General features: G+C 41.7%; 3 protein-coding genes across 4 annotated transcripts; 1 reads left to right on the plus strand and 2 right to left on the minus strand.

Moving 5' to 3' along the window:
- Positions 1 to 842: 842 nt before the first annotated feature.
- LOC125561914 lies at positions 843 to 3,850 on the minus strand. Of its 2 annotated transcripts, none has more exons than XM_048726735.1 (3): positions 3,477 to 3,850; positions 2,432 to 2,541; positions 843 to 2,191 (listed from the first exon to the last, which is right to left on the minus strand). In XM_048726735.1, exons 1-3 carry the CDS (start codon positions 3,682 to 3,684, stop codon positions 1,958 to 1,960), a joined length of 552 nt encoding a protein of 183 aa, XP_048582692.1. In that variant the 5' UTR covers positions 3,685 to 3,850; the 3' UTR covers positions 843 to 1,957. The 2 variants fall into 2 exon arrangements, with proteins under 2 accessions (XP_048582692.1, XP_048582693.1); XM_048726736.1 differs by having other exon boundaries at positions 843 to 1,307; positions 3,477 to 3,845.
- LOC5519725 lies at positions 3,777 to 20,257 on the plus strand. Its single transcript, XM_001639462.3, has 12 exons — positions 3,777 to 4,050; positions 5,905 to 6,013; positions 6,269 to 6,352; positions 6,729 to 6,790; positions 6,881 to 6,903; positions 6,991 to 7,042; positions 7,153 to 7,238; positions 8,149 to 8,252; positions 8,455 to 8,596; positions 8,741 to 8,831; positions 9,235 to 9,353; positions 19,738 to 20,257. The coding sequence occupies exons 1-12, from the start codon at positions 3,960 to 3,962 to the stop codon at positions 19,795 to 19,797; spliced, it is 1,023 nt and encodes a 340-aa protein (XP_001639512.3). The 5' UTR covers positions 3,777 to 3,959; the 3' UTR covers positions 19,798 to 20,257.
- Positions 10,166 to 14,113, minus strand: LOC116603367. Its single transcript, XM_048726733.1, has one exon. The coding sequence runs from the start codon at positions 14,111 to 14,113 to the stop codon at positions 12,500 to 12,502; it is 1,614 nt and encodes a 537-aa protein (XP_048582690.1). The 3' UTR covers positions 10,166 to 12,499.
- Positions 20,258 to 21,742: the final 1,485 nt, after the last annotated feature.

Consider the following 21,742-nt stretch of genomic DNA (forward strand, 5'->3'; position numbering starts at 1 on the left):
TCCAACTTCAGTCCCAGGGTCTTCTGGGTAATTTTCAATATGGCGTCACCACCTCCCTTAACAAACAGGATTTCGACAACCACAGGAAGCCCGCAAATAGAGGAAATAGTGGTCCTAGCTCGACCTTTTTCACTTGAGCGGATATTCCTGCCTTTTTTGCAAGGGGAAACCTTTTCCGTCCTAGGATTACCAAGTCACAACGGTAAAATGTTTTTCATTCTTCCGCGGGTTACCTGTGGTAAAATCTTTTTTTCGCGGCGCGTCTTTTGGGGAAGCAATTTTCCACCGGCGTAGAGGAAGGGTGAGTCTGCAGGAAGTCAGCGGTTAATGTATACGTCGGAAGGTACCCGTCGGAACCGATCGGTCGACACGTCATCGGAAATGCGACTGACAAAGGTAATTTCAAGATGGCGGCTGAGACGCCTGGAAATCGCGAGGAATCTACAAGACTTGTTTTACAACAATTACGCTCTTCATTTCTGCGGAGTTTTCCAATATATTGGAGGTAAATTATTAACTCTGTAATAGACTTATTTAATTTTTATTGTATTTGATATTAACTCAAAATAAATGGTATTCAGAACTACTTCACTGTTCATGAAAATGTCTTTTACTTATCTGAATTAACAGCGGTGGATTCTGGTATTTGGAGGGTGGCGGGACGAGCGAATATATCAAAATATCTAAACTTTTAGCAAAGTTCGCTTGTCATTTCAAAATGCACTACTTATCAAATTTAATTCCAGGAAAGGGGGGGGGGGGGGGCTGGTGGTCCACACCCAGATAATATATCAACCTACCTAAGACTTTTACCATTACAAGATAAAAACACAACAAATATATGAGATAACACCAATAATTTTATCTTTAAGTGATAAAGTAGAATGTATACAGCAATTCACAAAATGCTATCCATGAGACAAGGCTAAAAATCTTGAGATCCCAAGCTGATCTTCCTGACCCTTCACCACCACTGTCACTATAGCAACTAAAGTCATAACAAGCCACCACAAATTTCAGTGGGGTCTTACACTATTCCTACATTGTTTGCACCAGATATGTCTCTGTTAACGGGCAGGAGGTACGTACAAAAAAAGGAAATTTCAGACTGGTTATCAAGCCTACATGACTCCATAGTATTAGATTTATATCCAAGAAATTCTTTAATAAGCAAAATAATGATTTTTCGTTTCAATCTGTATCACTGTTCCACAGCTTACTTGAGCCCATTACACTAAATCTGTTTTATCCATTCTCGTTGACTTCTATCACCCCAAGGAAAGCACCCTCAATGAGCTCCTACGGCCCTGTTAAAATAATTATTAGGAAACTATTGACACTTAGTAATCCACAATTATATCAATATGACAGGATCAGGGGCATTAGGGGCAGTAAAATTGTGAGGAAAGAGCTGTTGCAAAGTCGACACTGGCACAGGTGGCATGAAAGTACTGGCCACAGCGGTCACACCCCAGCCAATCCTTGTTGTCGTCTTGCAGACAGAGTTTACTTCTTGCAGACAGAGTTTACTCCTTCTGTCGTCTCTCCCTCCATTGACTCTCCTTTCGCCACTTTTGACTTTGTTCGGTAGAAGAACTTCGTCGTTGAGTCGTCCGTCTGCCATTCTTCAACCTTCCGCTCCAGGGACTCTTGGTCATCTTTTGAGTACCGCGATGCCGAGATGGCTTTAGCTATATGGTTGCGGAGGTCTTGTCTTGTTGGAAAGTAACGCCTGTTTGATTTCTTTGGGAACAGATCCCTCTCTACATACTCCTCTAGGTATTGTCTCACCTGGTCTGGTCGCGTAATGCCTTTGGCGACGAGCTCTTAGATCTTTGAAATAACCTTCTTGTCGACCAGCTGGTTTATGGTCGCAGCTTCTCCCAGTGGATGGCCTCTGTGTTCAACACACAGAGGAAGCTTCACATATTAACGCAAGGTGGTTGACGTGGGGATTTCACTCTCGAGAGCTCCTCTTAAGTCGATCCAAAGCACTTTTCTTTGCGCTTTTGAAGCTATTCGGGCTGGAGTGGGATGTCTGGTCGACCGTGTATTCATCGAATACCCGAATGCACCTGATCTGTATTGAAGCAGGACAGTCCAGCTTTCGAGTACCTTCGATTTTCTGGTAAGACCTTCCATAGTCGTGCTCTCCAGGGCGTGCAGTCTTTTTCTTGCCACCTTTGCTATCCTATTGCAAAATTATTTGGCTATTGTAACACAGGGTTGGCTCCATCGGAGGGGGGGGGGGGTGGGGGGGTCGGTTGCCGGTGGGTAAATTTCATAAAGAGACACAAACAATTCGAACAGAAGAGAAATGCAGACATTATTTGTTTAAAAAAATTATAAACGTGAAATAGAACTGCAAAGTACACAACTTACTAACATTTTTACCGAGAAGCCGTCGCCGTTTCGTTTCGCATTTGCCTACCTTAATAGGTCCATAAAGACAATGCTGCGTTTCTGCAGATTCAACCAAGAAAGGGTGTCCAAAAAACTTTATAGGAAGATTCCCTCGGACATGCTGGAATACGGGAGAAGCTGCAACCAAATTGGGTAAAACTGGGAGTAAATAATATCATCTGGTACCTTACCCTATCCAGCAAATGACTTTTTACGTTTTTGCTATGTCCATAATTTGGCACCCATATTTTTTTCATTTATTGGTAAAATCCATGATAACAAGTCATTTCAAAATTTCCAACGGGGGGGGGGGGGAGGGGGTACACGAGGGATAATCCTAGGGAAGGCTTAGCCGAGGGAAGCGGCAATAACTCTCCTAGTATAGGCTTTTAAGAGATTTGAACACGTTGGTAGGGGGGCTTTGGAGCGACATTTTGCCGATTGGTAGCACTTGAAGGCATGTTCTGCTTATTCAATCGAACAGCACAGCTGAAATAAATTTAGGTATGTTCTGTCCAGCCGTGCCTAAATCATTAACTTCACGGCATCCTGTTACAGGTTGTAACGAGGAATAATCGCGAGGATTAGCTACTTTATTAATATACACTATAAATGGAGTACTGCTTCCAAAATAGAATAAAAAAATTAAAGGAACTTCTAACACCATAGAAATGTCGTTTTTTTGTGCTGCTTGGTAATTCTGGAATGTTCAGCAATGGTTATATGACCCAACTATTATTGTAAGGAGAGTTAACCATGGAAATTACAGCTAAAAGTAAAAACCCTCCTAAATTTCCCAAGGAAGTGTAAGCCCGTGCTCCTCCCAATATAAACGGGTCCTTAAATGCTCAAGTCGTTCACATAATAAATAGCGATTACAATGCATTATAAAGATACCTTTTCTGGTACGAGTCGAGCCAGCGCCAGTAAATGTAAATAATATGCCATGTAGAGATCATAAACGTTTTCAAAACGCATACCAACATACCATAAACCTCGACAGAAACATGTTCAAATTTTATAAAAATGAAGACTTCGCATTTTTGCGTCCCACTGAGCTACACAGCACTTACCTGATTCAGAGTATCGTTTGTCTCCTTTTGCGTGAAAGTCAACCTTAACAAACGAACTAGATGAAAGGCAAATGAATTCCTCTAAAACAGAATTAAAAGACTTGTCATCTTCATCAAAAATGCCATAAAAGTAATTCTCATCTGTTCTAACTTCTGTAAAATGTTGTCGTAGAAATTCTACCTCTCTTTCCGAAAGAGTTTGTGACATTGTTCAAATGCGGAAATTGTTGGACTTTACAGTTCCCGCCAAATTCAGCGTGTGGCATTCTATTTTTATACCGGAAGTTTTGTAATGCCTAATACACCGGAAGTAAATGTAGCAGACAGCTGAGAGCCAGGGTCGGCGAGTCAGTCGGGATTTCCGACTACGTACCGGACCTGATCGATTCCGTAAAAACCGCTGACTTCCCGCAGACTCACTCTTCATCTACGCCGGTGGAAAATTGCTTCCCGTCTTTTTGGACTTCCTGTGTTGATATCGCAATGGGAGACAATGCTTGTGACTCTTCTTGTTTTGCAGTCACAAATGCGACTCTTTATCAGCTTCTTCCACGATCAAACGCAAGCTACTGTGGTGAGAATACAGGTTCTGTTTTGTGCTCTGATTTTAGCCATATAAACGTTATTTTTACTTAGGCCAAAGCAGTTAATGACCACAATAATTTTGTTTCCCAGCCCTACCAATCGATATAATCCCGATAATCAATAGTAATCAATAGTAATCGATAAAAATCAATATCAATCAACCGATTAATACCGGAAATCAACAGAGATCGATAACATCAGTGAGTATCGATTATTATCGATTTTTACCGAAAAATGTTGAAATTGTTGATTATATTGATTTCTGTCCATTTCATCGAAATGTACTTATCACCCTAAACCGAGTGATCAATTGTTTGACTGTATTTCTTCAAATAAAATCAGATAGACAAGATAAGATAAACAAAGCAAGTCTTTATATCACTTCAAAAGGGCTCAATTTTACCATTTGAAACCACATTCACCATTATAAAAGATAACAACAGCATTTAATTACTAAAGGTTCTTTATGAACCCATATAATTCTTGATAAAAGATTCCTGAACACTACTCAGCCATTATATTAGCTGATTGGAAAGCATAAGAACAACCCTGTATAAAGCCCTGTTCATATGTCACACTTCTGCTGTGTCTAACCTAATTGTTAAATTCTGAAACTGGTATGTAGTGGAATCCCTTCACATCACACTTAACAACAACATAAAATGTCGTATCATTACTCATATTGAAAGTATTTGAGATGAAATAACATTTACAGATGAACACACACCGAGAAGCTAGATGTATCATTCCCAGTTCACACGGTAACGGTGATTTCAGATTCAATTTTCCAGTGGTCAGTTTTAAATATAAGAAATTGATAAAACCAGATATTAATCGATAATAATCAATATGATTGAGTACTCTTGGGCTTTGAGTATCAATTAGAGTGGTTTTAAAAAACCCATGAAATACTATTTAGTTTATTTATACTAATATATACTAATAATCAATAATAATCAATAATAATCTCTTTGATTACAGTGAAAACCACTCTATAATCGATTTCCAATATCAATCATTAGTAATCAACTGATTAATATCGATTATTATTGATTAAGTCACTTAGTTTCAGATGATCGATTTTTATCTGTTGGTAGGGCCGGGGATGTTTGATAGTCATCTTCTTTACCGGTCACACGTTTGTTGTTGGGCCGCCCATGATTTAAACAATAGAAGTTGTAATTATATTGTAAATCAGATTAATGTAAAGTGAACAGTATCATGAGATGGGTCTGAGTGTTGTGATGACTATTTAATGTGTTTCAAAGTGTAGTCTATGAAGCAACAGAAACAGCTTATAAAAAAGCACCTCATTGTCAACATTTTTTTAGATTACAACTAGAGAAAAGGCAGTGTGGCTATAATACTCTGCATAAATGTCCATATTGCACTAGTCCTTTGAAACCTCCACCTCCATGGTCCCAATGAAGTTTGTGGTTAACCTGGGGGTTTTCAGCACTTTGAAACCAGAATTGTCCCAAGGGGGTATTGACTCTTAGACTTTTCACCACCCAGGAGGGGTGGGTACAAATAACAACTGGAAACAGCCATATACCATCTTGGAAAATGCAAAAGCCAACAGCCACCCTTCCCCAGAGCTGTGGAGGTTGGAGTTTCAAATGACTAGTACATTAGTTGTTCATATTTGGCCATTCGGCATCAGGATGTGTCCTTTGGGCTTTAGTCTTGTCAGCTCACATTCTCAACAACACTTAAATGTATTTATGGAATCTCACTATTTATAGACAGTATTTATCTATTTTCAATTAGATGTGAGACCATGCTCTGTCACTGGAGACTATCTTGCCCTAAAGCTTTTGTAAAATTTGTCTCTTGTTTTCAGAGGAACAAGATGAGGCAGAATTACACCATGCAGCTACTGTCACAGTGCTGATATTGATCAGTGCTATTGCCTTTACTTGTGCAGTAATAACATGCTTTAAATACAACAGGTAATAATAGAAAAGCTGTGTTTGCTGTATTTCTGTAACATCAGATATCAGCTCACCCATGCTGTGTTCACGCTAACATCAGATACACTATACTCATTCGTATGCAATGTGTTTACACTGACACCATGGTGTTGCCATGGGTGTATCCAGGATGCTTAGAGCTTAATTACAGTTTATATCCTTAAGAATAGTTCATATTTTCCTGTTTTATGTATTTGTGTTGTTGGTTGTAACTTCTCTTGTTGTCTTTTTCAGCATTACTGTTTTGAATGTGACTGTACACCCCGCTGCTGTATCCAATGTTATGTGGATAATCTATTTTGTCCTTGTATTCCTCAGGTACTATACTGTTTAACAATCCTTTGGGAGAGTGATTTTATTTTATTGAATAGTGGTTTTTCCTTCACCAGGGAAGGGGGAGTAGATGCTGCCTATATTCACTGCATATATGGGATGTGCAGCAGGATAGGGTTAGGGTCGGGCTTCAATCTATGATTGAAGTCTGATACGTTATTGGCAAAATCTGATAAAGAGTATCTCGTTTTTTGGCATAAATTAGTTGATGGGAATAGATGCCTGTGTGACTAGGCACTGAGCAGGTGTATAAAATGGTGGTATGATTATGGCCTTCTTTAAATGCAAACAAAAAATATCTCTGAAGCTTGTTAAGTGATAGTATTTTAATATATATTTTTTAAATTTTATTCCCAAACAGATCTGTTGTTGGTGTTGTTTTGTATGCAACTATAGACCAAGAAAAAGTCTTATTTATTACAGGTAAAGAGTTCTTATGCCATAGAGCTAAATGCTGATGCTTTATGTAACAATTATTGGATTTATTAAAACACTTTTATTAATTTTCTTTAGATGCTGCTCTTAAAGTATTTGAGGTAACATATTTTTGCTTAGGAGATCAAGTTTTAAGGACATATAGCCAATAAGTAATGTTCTTGTTTGTTTTTTGTTTTGCTATGTAGGTTCTCAGCCTGTCATTTGCATTAAATTACCAAAGGCGCCACAGATCTGGCGGTAAGAATATTGTATATTACCAAATATTCTTTAACAGTATGGACCAGCATCTATATGCTTGTATTTTACAATCAATTCCATCCAACAATTCTTACCCAAATACCTTGTAGGGTATTTTCAAGATGAGCTTATGCGATTCAATACTAGTGTCTCAAGTACAAACTCGTACCAAAGTATCAAGAGTGGCATCAGAATGGTATGTTAGACAAGGGTGTAAGACAGGGAAGCCTGGGGAAAGTGGGAGAGAAAAATGGCCATAAACATCAAAATGTCAAATAGAGTTTTTTGGGCAATTTAGAGCTTCAAAAATTGAGAACATATGTCTGCTGGTTGTGGTTTAAATGAATTTCCCCTACCTGTTCTGATCCTTTCAGGTTAATTAAGCTTCCTCACCCAAATATTAGGTCAAATCAGATATTCCTGGAATTTGGGATACATTTATTTTCAAAACAATACAAAAAAATCATACTAAAAAAAATTGCTTCTTATTGGAGCAAAAGCAAGAGTTTGGGAGGGGGATATATCATACTTAGGCAGCTCTTTGGTAAATCTTTATATCACTTCTTAAACCACTGGTTACCACCACCGGTTAAAACCACTTAACTCTGAATATTGTATTTGATACAGAACAAGTTTTATAATAAGTAAACTCCAAAGTGATTTATTTAACAAAAAGATCTGTGTGCATCTGTCCTCTAATCGATGCATAGATAATGTCACAGCTTGTCATGAACAAAAAAGTACCCAACAAGACGTAGTCCAGTTTCGTGACTGTTGTTCACGAGACGCTGTGACATCTTCTGTGCATCTATTAGAGGACACACTCACAAAAAAATGAGATCTATTTGTTTTATGAAACAAAAAAATGTTTTCTTATGTTACAATCTAGTTTTGATGAGTACATGCGCATGCTGACGTGTGATTTACGAGTGTCTTTGTATAAAAAGAATTGCTAACAAGCTGTCAGTGGTACATATAAGCACCAATACACTTTTCTAAAATCCCATTCAAGGGAGAGGAGGCACTCCTTGCAGTGTTTTTGTGTTATATTTCATGTAAGATATAAATATGAATTGCATTCGATTATTCCTTGGTTTCTTTTGCAGATGCTGTTTTTACCATGTGAGCTTTTCTGGACAAAAGACATAATATTTGTGTTCCAATGTTTACTTTCTGTAGTCTTCTTTGCTGTTATGGAAATATATTTAAGGCAAGTCTCTTCTACAGCATAACAGGATCAGAACTTGCCATGGATTATATTTTCTGGTTCTTGGCCCTGAATTTGACTTGTTGTACATAGTGGGCTTACCAGAAGCTACGTGTATTCGGATTTTAAATGTAAAGCTTTTAGAAACTGTTCAATAGGCACTTTACAAATGCATGCGCTTACTTCCTGTTTGTGTTGTTTTTAGTTATTGCAAGGAAGCCCTCATTTTCTACTGTCTACACCTGGGCTTTTACTGGAGTCTGTGTTTAAGTTCATTTGTACTGGTTATTATCATTGCTGCCCAGAGGCAACCATTTGATGACGAAGGAGTGTCTCCCACAACTAAGGTACCAAAACCACTCCCAGTGTACGCCCTGCTGCAGTTGAAAGTCTACGAATCTGTGTTTTGTAACCTGCAGTGATTGGACAGTAACATGTAAATGGCTAACCTTGTCTGTAAAACCCTCTTACATGTCTTTATCTATTTACAGGTTCTTTTTATCACTGGAGTTTTATGCACCCTTATTTCTGACATGCCCACATATATTTGGCAGAATTGCATATTCCATGATAAGAAATTCTGTAAGTACTGTATTCAGTTTATTGATAGTTAGGATAGGTTAAAGGGTAAAATAATACCCAATCTTAGTATTTATGATTTATAAACGATTTAAAAATGATTTTCGTGATCTCTGAATGGCCTTTTTTTGTTTATTGTGAATCTTTGCTTTTTAAAAATCATGAATCGTGATCTATGCTTTTTAAAATCGTGAATTCCGAGTAAAAATTTATCCTTGTCATCAGTTTATCGTGAAACCTGATTTCCAATTTTTGAAACTCGTGAAACGTTCAGGGACCGTCCCTGGAAATAGTTATGGCTCCCTTCATTTTCCAAGTTTTTCCTGTAGATTTCTATATTAATCACAATTCAGAATTCTTCTATTCCTCCTGACTGGTGGTTTTATTTGATCTGTCTGGTTTTCAGGTTTGAAAGTTGCCTCCCACTGGTGGTTCACGCCATACAACCTGTCACTTCTTGGTACCGTCCTGTCCCTAGTCATATTTCAGGTTGCTGTGAGAAATGAGTATAGGAGACTGAATGAGGTATTGTGTGACATTGAGTTAATAGAGTGTCGTGTGTCATGAGGTATTGTTTGACTTAATGAGGTATTGTGCTCCTTGTGTCACTTAATGAGGTATTGTATGACATAATGAGGTATTGTGTGACATTATTATATGGCTACGATAGTACGCGCGCTGTGATTGGCTAATTTGTAGTCGTGACATTCCCGTATTGCCCGTCTCTGAGGGCATTACGGAATCCCGTATTGCCCTACGAAAACATTTTCACAATCTTATGTTTTTTTAATCTTTTCCACCTTCAAACTGCAAAATGAGCGTCAGCGAACATTCAAGTAGCGAATTCTAACACCCAGAAGAAGCAGAAATGGTTTGTTGGCGAGCCGTCTTTTACCGTATCCGGAGCGGGACATTTAGTGAGCTTTTTTGTGTTGTTTTGTTCGGTTGCACGAATTTCGCTAAAACAAAATCGACCGAAAAACCAAAGCAACAGCAACAAGAACAAAATGGGAATGGACGAGCACTCTGAGTCGGAGTTTTATTAATCTGAAGAGATTGAGGAGGAAAATTTTGACAAAAAGAAAAACAATAAGTCGGCGAGCGCCACCGATAGCCAAGAAATACATCGGATAAACAAAGACAAATGAATAAATAACAAGGGGTGTAAAGACCCAGAAAAGTCTCTTGAAGATAAAAGTACTACCTTTTATTTGTAAATGCAATATTTCCATCAAATCATAAAGCTGCACAAAGCAATTGGCCTTTTCATTGTACTTAAGAAGTTGTATCGGCGTGTTGGGGGATTAAAACTACAATTAAAACTACGGAAAGAGTGCTTGTCTGAATGGGTTTTTAATGAACTGAACAAATCCCTCGTGGGCTCATCAATTTCGTGACATCATGCCCACAGGGAACCCAATAACAATAATAACGATAATGTCACTCAATGAATGTCAGTTATATATGAGTTCAGACATCCTCCGGGGGGGGGGGGGGGGGCGTAGTTGCCGGGCCCAGTCTGCGATGCGGTCCCTTGTGGCAGCTGTGATTCGCATGCTCCTCCTGATAGGTTGGTTGGACTGGAGCTGACCTCCTGTCTGTGCGTCTGCAGTTTCCACAACATTAGTAGTAATCTCAAGGGGATATAGCTTGGAGATAGGTCTGTTCGTGTGACCCTTAGCTGTTTTTAAGGTTACAGCCCGTACACATCCGTCGGCACCTCTAATCAGATCTTCCACTACGCCTAGTTTCCACTTCAACCTCTTCTTCTCGCTGTGGATCTGGACAACGTCTCCTATCTTGACGCGTGTTTCACCGCTGCCACCTGTTGCGTCATGGAAGCACCGCAGCGAAGTGAGGTACTCCTGCTTTCAGCGCTGCCAGAAGTGTTGTATAACTAGTGCTACACGAGTAGCATCCCTTCGGAGATGATCATCGTTTCCATAGCTCGGGTCAGTTAGTTCGTCCGCATCAGTGTCAGGATGTGGGGGACTGGTGATCCTCCTTCCATACAGTAGATGGGATGGTGTGAGAGGGTCTTCATCATTTATGTCAGGAGAGACATATGTTAGTGGGCGGTCATTAAGGATAGCCTCAATTTCCATGACAACCGTCTAGAGAGTGACTAAGTTGATGGATGCTCGGCCAAGGACTTTCTTTAGCGTCGTCTTCGTGAGGCCGATCAGCCTCTCCCAAAACCCTCCATACTATGGAGCTCTTTTCGGGATAAACTTCCAATCTATCCCTTGTTTGCCGAGCTCCTGTTTGAGCGTTGGTGAATTAAACAGGTGCTCGAGTTCAGCAGCCGCCGATTGGAAGATACTGGCATTATCAGAAATGATAACGTCTGGAATGGACTGGCGGCTTGCGAATCTACGTACGGCGAGAATGAATGTTTTGACTGATAAATCTGAAACGACTTCAAGATGTACAGCTCTAGTAGCTGCGGATGTAAACAAACAGATATAGGCCTTCGAGTCAGTTTTCCCGTTTCGTATATATAGTTCTCCCGTAAAGTCCACTCCTGTAACCGCAAAGGGTCGGGACTCCCGGAGTCTGAGGCTTGTTAGTGGCGGAGCGTCTGGAGCTCGGTATGGAGCACCGTTCACTTTTTGGCACGTTACGCATTTGTTCAAGACCCTTTTTACTTGGAATCTTCCCGAAGGCCAGCATGTAATTGGCGTTCATGCGTGTCACAGATAATGAGGGTCGTCACGTAGTCTTTCTTTGGAAGAAGAACTGGAAACTTGGCGGTTTCAGAAACAGGGGCGTTGTGAATCCTCCCGCCACATCGAAGTAAGCCATCGTCATCCATGAACAAGCGCAGCTGGCGTGTCAAAGGGGTCCCAGACTTGACATGGGCGGAAAGGTTTGCTATTTCTTTATCGTAAGAATGGCTAGGGCGATCGTGGATCCATGTCCTTTTTGCTTTCGTCAGCTCAGTGACCATCAGAGGTCCGTTTTTGCGGTCAGTGGGGTTCCTGAGGTTATAGACGAACCTCAGTACAAGAGCGGTTACACGTATAAGTTTCCTCAGTGTGCTGTGTCTAGTGGGATCCATGATCGTGCTGATACTTGGATTCTCGACTGAAGTCGCGTCTGCTTCAGAGTCGGTTTGCTCTCCTAACACATCAGGTTCTGGGGTAACTTTAGGTTCTTCCTCTGGGATCTCAACAAGAAGGGTGGTGCTTGATTCCCACGTTGGACAGTCGCATTCTGAAGTTATCCAGGATGGACCATGCTGTTGATGCTTGGAGCTCTGCTGTGGTTAGACCCCTCGTTAGTAGGTCTGCTGGATTATCGCGTGTGGGGCAGTAACGCCAACTAGATGGCTGAGAGAGACGCTTGATTTCTCTGACTCGGTTACCTACAAACTGCTGAAGCTGCTTATTACTGTGAAGCCAATTGAGCACAATCTGGCTGTCCGACCAGAAGAATGCTTGTAGATCAGGAAAATTCTTCTGCAAAGAGTTAAGCAAGTACTCTGCAAGGTTTGCACCAGCCAGTGCTGCCATCAATTCTAGTCTGGGGAGTGACAGTTCCTTTACTGGAGCGACACGTGACTTCGCCATCACACAGGAAGTCTGATTGGCCTGCCGTATGTATGCCACAGCTCCGTAGGCTTTCGGGCTAGCATCCACGAACACATGCAGCTGGGTCGTCTCGTTGGCTCACCGATTGCTGAGATAGCATCTAGGAATAGTAAGATTGGTTGATTGTCGGATTTCTTGCGCAATGCTGAGCCAGCGAGTTCGTATCTCCCCATTCAGGGGTTCATCCCAATCTACGTTTAACTTGCAGAGGTCCTGGATAAGGATCTTAGCGCGGATTGAGATGGGGGTGATGAGGCCTAGTGGGTCATAGATCTTAGATGACTCCCTTAAGATCTCTCGCTTTGTGACAAGAGTGTCGTCAGGTGCTAGTAATTCTTTACATGCAAGTATTAGCGTGTCGGTTGAGGTATCCCACCGTAAGCCTAGAACATTGACACTGTCGCAGTTGGCATCATTCACTCCATCAAGGGCAGCACGATGGAGAAGGGGTTGGCTATTGGATGCCCAAGACCGTAAGTTGAACTTGGCTTCAGTCATGACACTTCTTGATTCGTCATAGTAACTCAGGGCCTCTTGGTGTGTTTCACAGCCGGTGATGATGTTGTCAACATAGAGATTGTCCCTCATGTCCTGTGTGACTGGTGTCTTATGATTATCAAGGTGTGTTTGAAGGACAGCATTCAGCATAAAGGGGGAGCTCGCAGAGCCGAAACGGACCGACTTGAAACGGTAGGTCTGGAACTCACTTTCGGGGTCACTGGGATCGGAGAGCCATAAGAACCGGGTCATGTCGCGGTCAGCTTCGCTGAGACGTACATGGAGGAAAGCTTTTTCTATATCAGTAGAAATTCCAATAGGGTGGGCGCGAAACCGCACTAAAATCGAGCCCATGTCGGCTAGGTAAGGTGAACCGACTTCTAGGCAGTCGTTCAGAATTGGGGTCGAGGGGGCCTGGTGACAACTACAATCGAAGACAATACGAATGGGCGTGGTCGATGACTCCTTTTTTACATGGTGGTGGGGTATGTAGTGGGCGTGGTCAGACGGGTCAGGGTTGCTAACCTTCTCAATGAATCCTCTGGCCTCTTGTTCCTTGATGATGTCGTCATAACTCTTCATCAAATCTGGTGTCTGGTGAAGTCGTCGTGCGGTAGCCCTTGTGCGTCTCTCGCAGATACTGAAGTTAGTTGGGAGAGGGGCGTGCTCTTCCTTCCAGGGAAACCCAGCAATGTATGTGCCGTCTTCGTCTCTAGTGATCGAGGTGGCCTGGTAATTAGTCAAGAAGTTCTTCTCAGGGGGGTCAGCATTGGGTGATATGCCCATTGACTCTAGCGACCAAAATTGCTGTAGATCAAATTTATCTTCTTGGTGGGCTGAAATGTGAAATATATTAGTCACATTGCCCTGCACCCCCCTGGCCCTTACAGGACCAGATAGTAGATAGCCCAATTTGGACTGCATAGCTGTGGGCCCCTCTTCCCCTCGGATAATCTTATCTTGTACAATGTCCCAGTAATGGTCACCACCAATTAACAAGTTGATCTCGAAATTACCACTGGACACTGGGTGTGCTAATTTCAATCTTTTCAGGTGGGGCATGTTACGGACATCTGTGTGATGTTTGCATTGCAGGGGGTGGCTATGTGGAACAACAAGCACCCTGAGAGGAAATAGGCTTTGAAATAGGCTTTGCGCCGAGTTCTTTAATGAAGGAGCGTTGCGCGCCCTCATCGAGAAGTATGTTCACCTCCCTGCTAGTACAGTATTCCCAACCCTGACATGGCTTACGGCAGTTTTTAGAAGTATTGGATACTCATGAGTGATGCCTTAGGGGTGTGCTGGTGCTAATGTGGTATGAACCGACTGGGATGGCTCTGCTTGTGGTGGGAGCTCCTTGTTCCCAGGGTGAGGTTTGAGGGTGGTGTTATGTTCACCTTCGCATTGACGGCAGCGAAACTTCGAGGTGCATTTGGAGCTGATATGGGAGGATGAAAGGCAATTATAACAGAGCCTCAGCTTGACAACAATGTCCTTCCTTGCCTTAGGGTCAGAAACGGTGGCGCAGTTATGTGTACTGTGCTTCCCTTTACAGTAAACGCACTGAATGACCTTGGGTTTGCCTTTCCCCTGGGGATGAGGCCCCTTTACCCCGGTAAAGAATGAGGGGGATCCTGCTTCTAAAACCTTAAGCTCATGCTTAAGAGCTTCCCTCAGACCTTGTATGGTCAAGTCCCCCCATAGTTGTGTTCTGGCTAGGTTGCGCTTGGTTTCATTAGGGAGCTTTCCTAAAATAACAGGAATAAGGAGTTACCCAAAGGAGCCTTGGGACTTGCCGAGGGCTTCTAGTGCTCTTATATTGGTTTCCAATGCATCACAAAAGTGGCGCAAGCTCTCAAGATTGCTTATGGGATATTGCAGATCTAATAGGGCAGTCATATGAGCATTCGTCACTCTGTGTGTTTGCCCAAAACGTTCCTTGAGAGTGGCCAGTGCCTTCACATAATTATCCCCTGAAATTAGGTAGCCCCCAATTGCTTGCTCTGCCTCCCCTGAAACCTGGGCCTTTAGGTAATTTTAATTACCTAAGTTTAAAAACTTGTCTACATCAGGCAAGCCTGGATTGCTGTGAACAGCTACATTAAAGGAATCCCAGAAGGTCATCCACTCCAACGGGTCCCCACTAAAAACGGGCAAGTTCACCTTTGGGAGACGTGTGCTATAGGAGTTGAAGTTACTTGCTTGGGGAATGAAAGGCTGATTGCTGGGGTGAGTAATGTTTGGGGGCGGGACAACTTGAGTTGTGTTTGAGGGTGGCACGACTTGGGTTGGATCTATATTGGTTGGATTTTGAGACATGGAAGAAGCACTTTGGGGAGAGGATGTTGAAGCGACAGACGGCGGAACGACGGGGGAGGGAGTATTAACACTCGGTACATTGTCATTGTTAATGATTACACTTAGCTTTGCAATCATATCTGTGATCCCTTCCTGGATTTCCTCCGTTTCCATTATTTCCTCCTCCAAATCTTCAGGCTTCTCAATTTTCGGGGCTATGATCTCATCTAAGTCTCGGAGTTTCCCAGCCTTTGCTTCGAGTTGTTGCGTTGTGTTTTTCGCCGATGCGAGTTCGAGTTCGGTAAACCCGCCATCTTTGGTAATAATCTCCTCGTATTTTTTCATTAACTTCGTAAGATGGCTCCTGTGGCCTCGCCGAGAGGCAATTAGACGTTGCAGCTCCTCCATCCTGGTCACGGCACCAATGTATCGGCGTGTTGGGGGATTAAAACTACGGAAAGAGTGCTTGTCTGAATGGGTTTTTAATGAACTGAACAAATCCCTCGTGGGCTCATCAATCTCGTGTCATCATGTCCACAGGGAACCCAATAATAATAATAACGATAAAGTCAATCTATGAATGTCAGTTATATATGAATTCAGACAGAAGTTTGTTCTCTACATACCGTGGAGTTTTTTAACTAAACAGTCCATTCATGCCGTGAAGACTGACATCTCAGCTTTTTTTGTTACTGTTTGGATAACTTCACCTATGATATAACCTGAACCTTCCAAAAAGTGCAAATAGAAAGAAAATAGCCCAAAAAGTCGTCCAATTACTTGTTGTTGAATCTTTTCACTCATTTACATTTTTGATTTGGCAGCGCGCGAGTGTTTCTTGTTTTCCCGCCCTTTTGATATCGATCGATAAACTAATCGATATTCGCGCGAAAGCGAAATTTGACTTGTTTTCTTGTTATTTTTATTTTAAAAAGCCATATAATAAACAACTTACTAACCTCGAACGTTCGGTCATACCGGGAAATATAAAACCTCTGCTTTGGCGCATCGACCTCGCAAAGCCTCGGTCGATCCGCCAAAGCCTCAGTTTGATATATCCCGGCATGACCTCACTCTCGGTTAGTAAGTATGTAACCGTCGGAACTTGACATTTACCGTGCGGTTACGAAAAATGTAGACACAAATGCAATACTGAAAGCAAGACTAACAGGCTCTCACACCAACCAAAAAGTAGGCAAAAATAAATGGAATGAAACGAAAACGATCGAGCGAAAGGCAACGTGAGAACGAATACATGATGCAAGGCATGGACTTATAAGGATTTATTAACAAATTAAATAATACATTTTAAGTGATAACAAACATAGTCAAATCCCGAGAAAAGGTAACCTAAACCAAAGGCTAGTTTTAAAAACAAAGTACTTACAACCGGTAAATCAAACTGAACACAACTGGCATGACAGGCCCGTACGGACAGCGCTCTAAGCTTGTAGCTTATCTCTGCTGAATGTCTTTCCTGAGCAACTGCATTTCTCGCTCTCGCATCACGCCTCGCAAGCAATGCGTCTCCTTTGCTCAACGGTACTTAAAAAACTAACAGATACTGTAAAAACAGCCGCTTTTTTACTCGCTTGGGGACGCGCATTTTTCTAGGGACGCTAACATTTACTACAGCTCAGATTACTCAGCGTCCATTGTCCTGTCAAATTTAGAAACTAATCTTCCTGGGAAATGGTAAAAAGACGCTTACTTGATTCAATTAGCACTATCAAGCTATTGATACTAATCTAAAGGAATTTGTAAACATGTTCATTAAATCAATGTTATTTCTGTACTTTGATTGTTCTTTTATGGGGTCACATCCACCCCTGCTTTTCTGTGCTTACTAACAGGACAAACAAATATCTTTTTATCACGATAAGAAAACAGGATATGATTAATTTGAGCACGTTGAAAGTAAATTCCTAAACGTGTACGGATCGAATTAGAATCACGTTTGAGAAACAATCTGTAAAATACGTAAAACAATTATAATCGCCATCCAAAAATCGCTTCCTTAAAATCTTAGCAAAATCTAAAATAACCCAAAATACCACCCGATCACAAGTAGTTATTATTGCGTGACTTAAAGTACATCTGAAGGAATTAAAGCAATATCCTCCAAAACGGTTCATCCATCGATATCTAATATCTCGTATGATAGAAGAATCTTTATTACCAAAAATCCCCGATTTCCCATAATCCCTCACGGATAAAGCTCGAGTTGGCGCGAAATGATCACCAAATAAGGAGAATTGCTAGAGCTCGCGTGAATTTGCGTGAGAGAAAACAGATTTGGCTACATGCGGCGTCTTTACCTTGCAACTTTATTAGACGTGGACAAACAGTGCTTTTCCTCTTGGTAGCTGGCTTAAAAAGTAAATATAACCTTATACAAATATAAAACGTATATCCTGCTTGCATTTTAAAGTAGCCACTTATTGATAATTCAAATGATTTTGCAATTTTGAAGCCATTTACTTTGCATTACTTGCCCCAACATCAGGGGCGTAGCCAGGGGGTGGCCCAGGGGACCCGGGCCCCCCCTTCTAGCAACCCAAAATACAGTAAATGTATGAGACATCATCTAAAATACAGGAACAAAATGCCTTGAAATGGCCTTTTGGCCCCCCTCCTGTTAAAAATCCTGGCTACGCCGCTGAACATGGTGCCATTGCCGCTATCATAGTTTACTAAACTAGTTGTACGAAATGCTGATTATCTCGCTAACAGATGGGTCCTTTAGATATCGATATAGCTTACATATAATTTAGATAATGTATAACCCCCAAAACCTGGATGAAATGCTAAGGACCCACATTTTTTTTGCACAAACAGTGATATAATTTGCTTTGACATTTTTGCTGTGTACGTAAACATCATATTTTGTTTCGTCTCACTAGAGATGTAGAGATGTGGTAATCGCTAAATCCTTCTTTTCGTCTTTGTCCTCTCAGTGCTCTGACCAAATATCAATATAAAGCATCAAATATGCATTTTTATACTAGTCGTAAATTAAAATGAAGACCCTTTGAGCAGTCTTTTTTTTTCTAACCATTTCATCTCATCGTATTTCGTGACAAAAACACGGCACCATTTTGGTTAACAGCAATTCCACCTCGCACTAAATGCTTTGCTATCTTTCTCAAAGTTGGGTCCTTTAGATATTCGTATAGATCACATATAATTTTAATGATACGCGATCCTCAAAACCTAGATGAAATGCTAAAGGACCCATATTTTTTCGCACAAACAGTGATCATATTTTCGTCTCGTGTAGGACATCGCGTATTGTGAGCCGTGCGCTCTCTGCCTTTTAAAATGTAAACATTGCTAAACTCTATGACAAAAGAATGCAAAAAGCATTTGTTATATACAGTATGTACGTGATATAGTAGCCACCTGCCTTTCCAACGGTACTAGATTCTTAATCGGGATGGTTTGAGTAGTTTTTATTTTGCCATTCTCATAGCATCATTTGCTTTAGCCACAAAAAGTTCAAATTCACCTCGCACAAAATGCTTTATATCTTGCTCAAAGTGGGGTCCTTTTATGTATTCGTATAGATCACTGATAATTTCAATGATATACGATCTTCAAAACCTAGGCGAAAAGCCAAAGGTAAATAAATAAAGGCGATGAAAGTTTGCTTATAAATTTTCATTTTTTTGTAAGTCTCATGGCAAACAGGTAATAAATCGTTTAATTTTATTTCAGGGTCGTATATCTACCGTTTTAGAGACGGTGTTTGAATGTAAAACTTGCTGTGATCAAACAAAAAAAGTAGCGTAGAATCGAAGACCGAAGCGAAAAAATAAGTTCGTAAAAAAATTCTCAAAAACAACAAAATATAGCGAGCAGTTGTACTAGCGTGATGTGTACATGAAATAAGAGAACAATAAACTTTATGATGTCAGTTAACGGATATAATTCCTTTTGTTCGTATCTACAAAAATATCACACCCACGATTCTACTGTTGTCAAACAATTTAGACGGCTGACAAGCTTCTCCTCCTGTTCCCTTCCTGTATTTTTCGATAATTCGACATCCATAGATCATTTGTCCGTAAATGCCTCGTCTTGTTATGGCAAAAATACGTTGCTGTATCGCTGTTGAGTCGCTTTCTCTGTCTCGATGTCACTGGCATTGCTTTCTTACTCCGCAGAGCTTGTTGATTCACAAGAAGCGTCCATTTTCGTGAATTAAGATGCAGACTGTGCGCGAGCTGACAAGTTTGATTTTCGCGCCACGCGCCCGCAATACGTTTGACGGTCAGCGACAAAGGTGTTACAGACTGGTATATTCAAAGGGCTGTAAAAAAATTGGGGAATATGGGAAATCGGGGATTTTTGGCAGTGAAGATTCTTCTAGCATAGGATATATTAGATATCGGTTATTGAGCCGTTTTGAAGGATATCGGTTTATTCCTTCAGATGCACTTTAATATGGTGATATGTGACATGATGTATTGTGCTTTTTAACGTATTAAAGTACTGTGTGACATTATTATTTTTTTCAGGAGGCCCAGTGGAATATCATCAACAAAGTGGAGTCATTCTACTCTCTCTCAGACACATAGCAAAATGGATAAAGGATTGTCTCAACCCTTTATAGTATGCTAGAAAGCTATCAAGTCACTTCAGTATAGAGGGCCTCCCAGTCAAAACGCATATCCTCAAGAGCTCAGGGCATTGAGGTCACAGGTGCGAGAACGTGGCAGAACAAGGCCAGGGGGGGGGGGGGGGCAGAAGAGAAGAGAAATGAGCGCATCCTCTCTTCTGCCCCCTTCCCCCTCCGCCGCCTTGTTATTGCGCCTCGTTACGCTGACCTTGACGCCCTGGTACCCGAGGATGGTCAAAAAGAGGAAGGTCGCTCTGAATTCCAACTGGTCTGAGGCAAATATATTTCCCATTGTATATACTTGTATGATAGTGTGGGAGTGTGTGAAGGAAAATCAAAAAGCATGTCTGTCTGCAAATACCTTCAGAATCTCAATAACGTTTTCCTTTCATTATTACAATAAATTGTTTATTTTAAAATTTGTTCCAACTTTTTAAAAATACTTCCCCCTCTCTACTTCTCAGCTCACACATAGTTAGTAGAGGAGACTGATAGTAGAGAACGTGGTAAATTTCTTTGAGATGTCTTTGTTACAGCCTAGTCCCAGGCGTTCTATGAGGTTTCCTGTTGTTGGGGTTCCTGTGAATGGTAAGATTTGTGACGTCACAGGAAACCCCAGGCTACCTCACGGTTAATCCCCGAGCACAGGAAACCCGATAAGAACGCCTGGGACCAGGCTGTCTTTGTTAAGCCCCGTGCAAACTGCGCCAGCACTTCCAGCATTTTTTGCAAATTCTTGCTCGGCTAACCAGAAGACAAAGAAAATGTCGGAAAGTCCATTTCCCATTTTGACATTTCCTTTGTCCTTTAGCCAGTCAAGCGAAAATTCGCCAGCACTGCTGGCAGGTGCTGGCGCAGTTTGCGCGGGGCTTTAGATTTTTTGCGTTGTCACGTGACGTTGACCCTGCTCAAGTTGAGCATGGTAAACGAATAATCGGTGCTCTTTGCTTCAATACTGCACTTCGGTCAACACTTCGATTTTTCAAAACTCCACAGTGATGCAGATTTGTACAAATGCTGTTATGGTTGCCTCGTGAGCTCACTGAGATTGTTCAATAGCGCCGCTCGGCTGTACAAAATTACTTTCCATGGGCTGTAGAGAGTGTCAGGTCGTGGGTAGGGATTCGTAAAACATTGACGTGGTAGGGGTTGGGACGGATTTCGGAAAAGAGCGAGCTGCTTTTATTTAGATAACCCACGCTATTAAGAAATAATTAGTTCGTACTAAGGCGTTAGTAAGTACGTGAAGTTGAAAACGGAAACTGCTCCAAAGAAAGGGAAAGCCGGCGAACCTATCGCAGAACTGACGCGTTTTGATTGGACCATAGTTAGCAGTTACCACCTAGAGTAGCTCGTTCACGGTCCGGGCGCTCGTGGGCAATAAAGATTGTGGTGGACTTGAATCGTCTCTCTGCCTCTTTTACTTAATGGCGCTGGGAAACAGTCAGTTGACCTTGGCCACATGCTCATGGGGCAGGCGTCCCACGTGGATTATGAGGAGTTATGTCGGCTCGGCGTCCTTGGCGTTGATACCCTGGTATCAGAGCTTTTTCCTGTTTGTTTCTGTCAGTTCACTTATGTGTCGCGACTCTTTTCTTTCGCGAAACGAGAACGTGAAAGAACAGAGACGCGACACGGATACGTGAACTGATAGATACAAACAGGGAAAGGCTCTGCTAGCAGGGTATGGGGTTGAAGACCGGATGTCCTCAAACGCTCAACGTCATGCATTCGACGATTTCAAGGAACAGTTGACTAGGGTCGAAGAAGGTTGGTACGAGACAGCGCTGCCATGGCGACCAGCTCACCCCCTCCCCTCCCCACCAGCCGCGAAGGAAGTAGACTCGGTGCATTGGAGCGGAGACTGGACAAGAGTGCGGGACAAGTATGGCGCAGTGATTGCA

The sequence above is a fragment of the Nematostella vectensis genome, chromosome 4, assembly GCF_932526225.1.
Source record: "Nematostella vectensis chromosome 4, jaNemVect1.1, whole genome shotgun sequence".
NCBI classification, from domain to species: Eukaryota; Metazoa; Cnidaria; class Anthozoa; order Actiniaria; family Edwardsiidae; genus Nematostella; species Nematostella vectensis.

What these genes read in the sequence shown, in the direction of transcription:
- LOC125561914 (XM_048726735.1), bottom strand. Translation starts at nt 3,684, where the DNA reads ATGTCACAAACTCTTTCGGAAAGAGAGGTAGAATTTCTACGACAACAT. An exon ending in CAAACGATACTCTGAATCAG is followed by an intron (nt 2,542 to 3,476) that starts GTAAGTGCTGTG and finishes ATTTGGTTGCAG; the next exon opens with CTTCTCCCGTATTCCAGCAT. An exon ending in GTCTTTATGGACCTATTAAG is followed by an intron (nt 2,192 to 2,431) that starts GTAGGCAAATGC and finishes ATTTTGCAATAG; the next exon opens with GATAGCAAAGGTGGCAAGAA.
- LOC5519725 (XM_001639462.3), top strand. Translation starts at nt 3,960, where the DNA reads ATGGGAGACAATGCTTGTGACTCTTCTTGTTTTGCAGTCACAAATGCG. An exon ending in CTGCTCTTAAAGTATTTGAG is followed by an intron (nt 6,904 to 6,990) that starts GTAACATATTTT and finishes TTTGCTATGTAG; the next exon opens with GTTCTCAGCCTGTCATTTGC. An exon ending in TCAAGAGTGGCATCAGAATG is followed by an intron (nt 7,239 to 8,148) that starts GTATGTTAGACA and finishes TTTCTTTTGCAG; the next exon opens with ATGCTGTTTTTACCATGTGA.
- LOC116603367 (XM_048726733.1), bottom strand. Translation starts at nt 14,113, where the DNA reads ATGAGGGCGCGCAACGCTCCTTCATTAAAGAACTCGGCGCAAAGCCTA.